Genomic DNA, 2,430 nt, shown 5'->3' on the forward strand with positions numbered 1-2,430 from the left:
TTAATGGGTCGGGTATGTATAAATACATAGATATACATACCGAAATGGGCTAACAAATATGCAAGCTATAAGATTTACATGGAGTTTTGAGAGATAACTAGATTTTTAACCCAAGCTATGAAATTAAGATTAAATTTTTTTTTTCTGTTTAAAATCTATAAAAAAAAAAATAAAAAAAAAAAAATTAAATAAAATAAAATTAAAAAAAAAAAACAAAAACAAAACAAAACCACATTCAAACAGCTCTCCCTTTTTCGGGTTAGATAAAAAAAAACAACATTTTCGACCAATCCCCCATAAGAACATCCCATGACACTCTCGATTCCCATTTAGTTAGTGTGGAACATTTTCTACAAAAGCAAATTAGTAGCTGGTTGATTCATATGCCTAATTAGATTTGATCCCTTTTCATTTTTTATAGTGTTCACCACGTCACCAGCTAAAATGCTTGTATGGTTGTACATAAAAAAAAAAAAAAAAAAAAAATTATAAAGATGCAAAATGTTACAATTTTATATGAAACATAGCCATGTGAATAATAATGGTGCATGTCCTTTTGCTCACTCTTTTCCCCTTACATTGCTGCAGAAAATATGTGGCATACTTCATTCAACGTCTAAGCCTTTGGGTCCAATAACAACTTGGAAGACAAAACCATGTGATCTTGCATTTTGCAAGAATGTGTCACAATTAATCTCTTCCTAAAATTCCTACAATTACCCACTCTTATTGAAATCTTCTTACACCTATATATAATGCATCCAACTATGCCGATATCAAGCAAAACTCCTCCAAAAATCCACCACAGAACCTGTCACAAAACAAAATCCTTTCATATTGCATTTTTTCACCAAAACAAATTAAGTGACCGGACCCTTCATGTATACATGGCTATTCGTATGCCTGGGATCATTCAAGCAAAGAAAGTTCTTGGTCGATCATTGTCCAATGGAAGCCGTCACATCATCCCAAAAGGATATTTTGCAGTTTATGTTGGTGATCAAGAGAAAAGACGATTTGTTGTTCCTTTATCATTATTAAACCAGCATTCGTTCCAAGACTTGCTACATGAAGCAGAGGAAGAATTTGGATATGATCATCCAATGGGTGGCCTCACAATTCCGTGTCGTGAGGAAGTGTTCATTGATGTTGCCTGCCGCCTTTGCTCGTTATGATGAAGAGCTAGGCATGCATCGTGTTTGCTAACAGTTTTGTACAGTCAAAATCACCATGAGGATTAATTACTTGTAAATCAGAGGGAGTAATGTGGTCTCCATATTAATTGTATGATAAACAAATTTAATTAGTTTCTGCATTAATACATTAATGACGAGCATACTTCAACTTATGGTGTTCATGTCTATGCCATTAGGGCTTTCTTTATCAATGTCCTCTAATTAAACCCACCAGAACAACTTACTTACTTTTGTTCTTTAGCTTGTATCGTCAATCTGTTAAAAAAAGTGTGTATGCCGCATCTTTCTCCATATACTGAATGTGACTATAGCCTTAAGGTCTGGATCAGTTGTTTCTTCAACACCACCTACCCAAGAGCTATCAGTTATTGTTCTTTTACTGTAACCTGTTATGATGGGGACTGATTGGTGAAGAGAAGTCAGCCGATGATCAATGATGAATAGTTCGATAAAAATTCATGGTAGGATCACACATGTTAGTGAATGAACTCAAGGAAACAACTTTGTAAAGGGCCTGCTTATGTCTTTCTTGAGGAAGCTCGGAAGTTTAAAGAAAAGAACTCATACCATGGTACTTAGGCCATCTCCAATGGATTAAACCCATGAAGAGTTGTATGGATTGCCATGTTTGAAAAGAAATTTACACATTCAATTTAATTATTAAAAAATTCATAAATTTTCATTACAATTATGTCACTGAACTCGACACACTCTCTCCACTATATTATATTCACATTTAATCTATTAAACTCTCATACAACTCCTATATACAACTACCATTATGACCATATTACTAATTACGAAGGTTTCAATATAAAATCGAGCTACAAGTCTTGATTCCATGAAAACTATGGAAAAAGGCAAGGCATTGAGTTTCAAATATTATAATCACAAAAGAATTCCAACACAGACTCCTCTTGGAACATCCTAAACATCATCATATCCTACTTTCTTCCCAAGAGATTTATTCCGTTAAAAATCTTAATTACTCAAGCAACATGACAATCATTGACAACCTACCAAAATAGTTAGAAAGGCCCCACAACACATGGTATATATATATATATATATATATATATATATATATATATATATATATATATATATATATATATATATATATTTCAACATAACAAGCTACTGCAGCTTGTAATCAATAAATGAATAATATAAAAACACAATGGGTCACTTACGTAGTTGATTTCAGAGTTACAGAAAAGCAAACAGCCAATCG

General features: G+C 32.8%; 1 protein-coding gene across 1 annotated transcript; it reads left to right on the forward strand.

Moving 5' to 3' along the window:
* Window positions 1-683: 683 nt before the first annotated feature.
* LOC145042312 (auxin-responsive protein SAUR21-like) lies at window positions 684-1,344 on the forward strand. The gene has a single exon (XM_078990706.1). The coding sequence runs from the start codon at window positions 756-758 to the stop codon at window positions 1,173-1,175; it is 420 nt and encodes a 139-aa protein (XP_078846832.1). The 5' UTR covers window positions 684-755; the 3' UTR covers window positions 1,176-1,344.
* The last annotated feature ends 1,086 nt before the right edge of the window (window positions 1,345-2,430 follow it).

This window comes from Lactuca saligna, chromosome 4, assembly GCF_052625555.1.
Source record: "Lactuca saligna cultivar CGN05327 chromosome 4, ASM5262555v1, whole genome shotgun sequence".
Taxonomy (NCBI): domain Eukaryota; kingdom Viridiplantae; phylum Streptophyta; class Magnoliopsida; order Asterales; family Asteraceae; genus Lactuca; species Lactuca saligna.

Coding starts and splice junctions, on each gene's coding strand:
- LOC145042312 (XM_078990706.1), top strand. CDS start 756: ATGCATCCAACTATGCCGATATCAAGCAAAACTCCTCCAAAAATCCAC.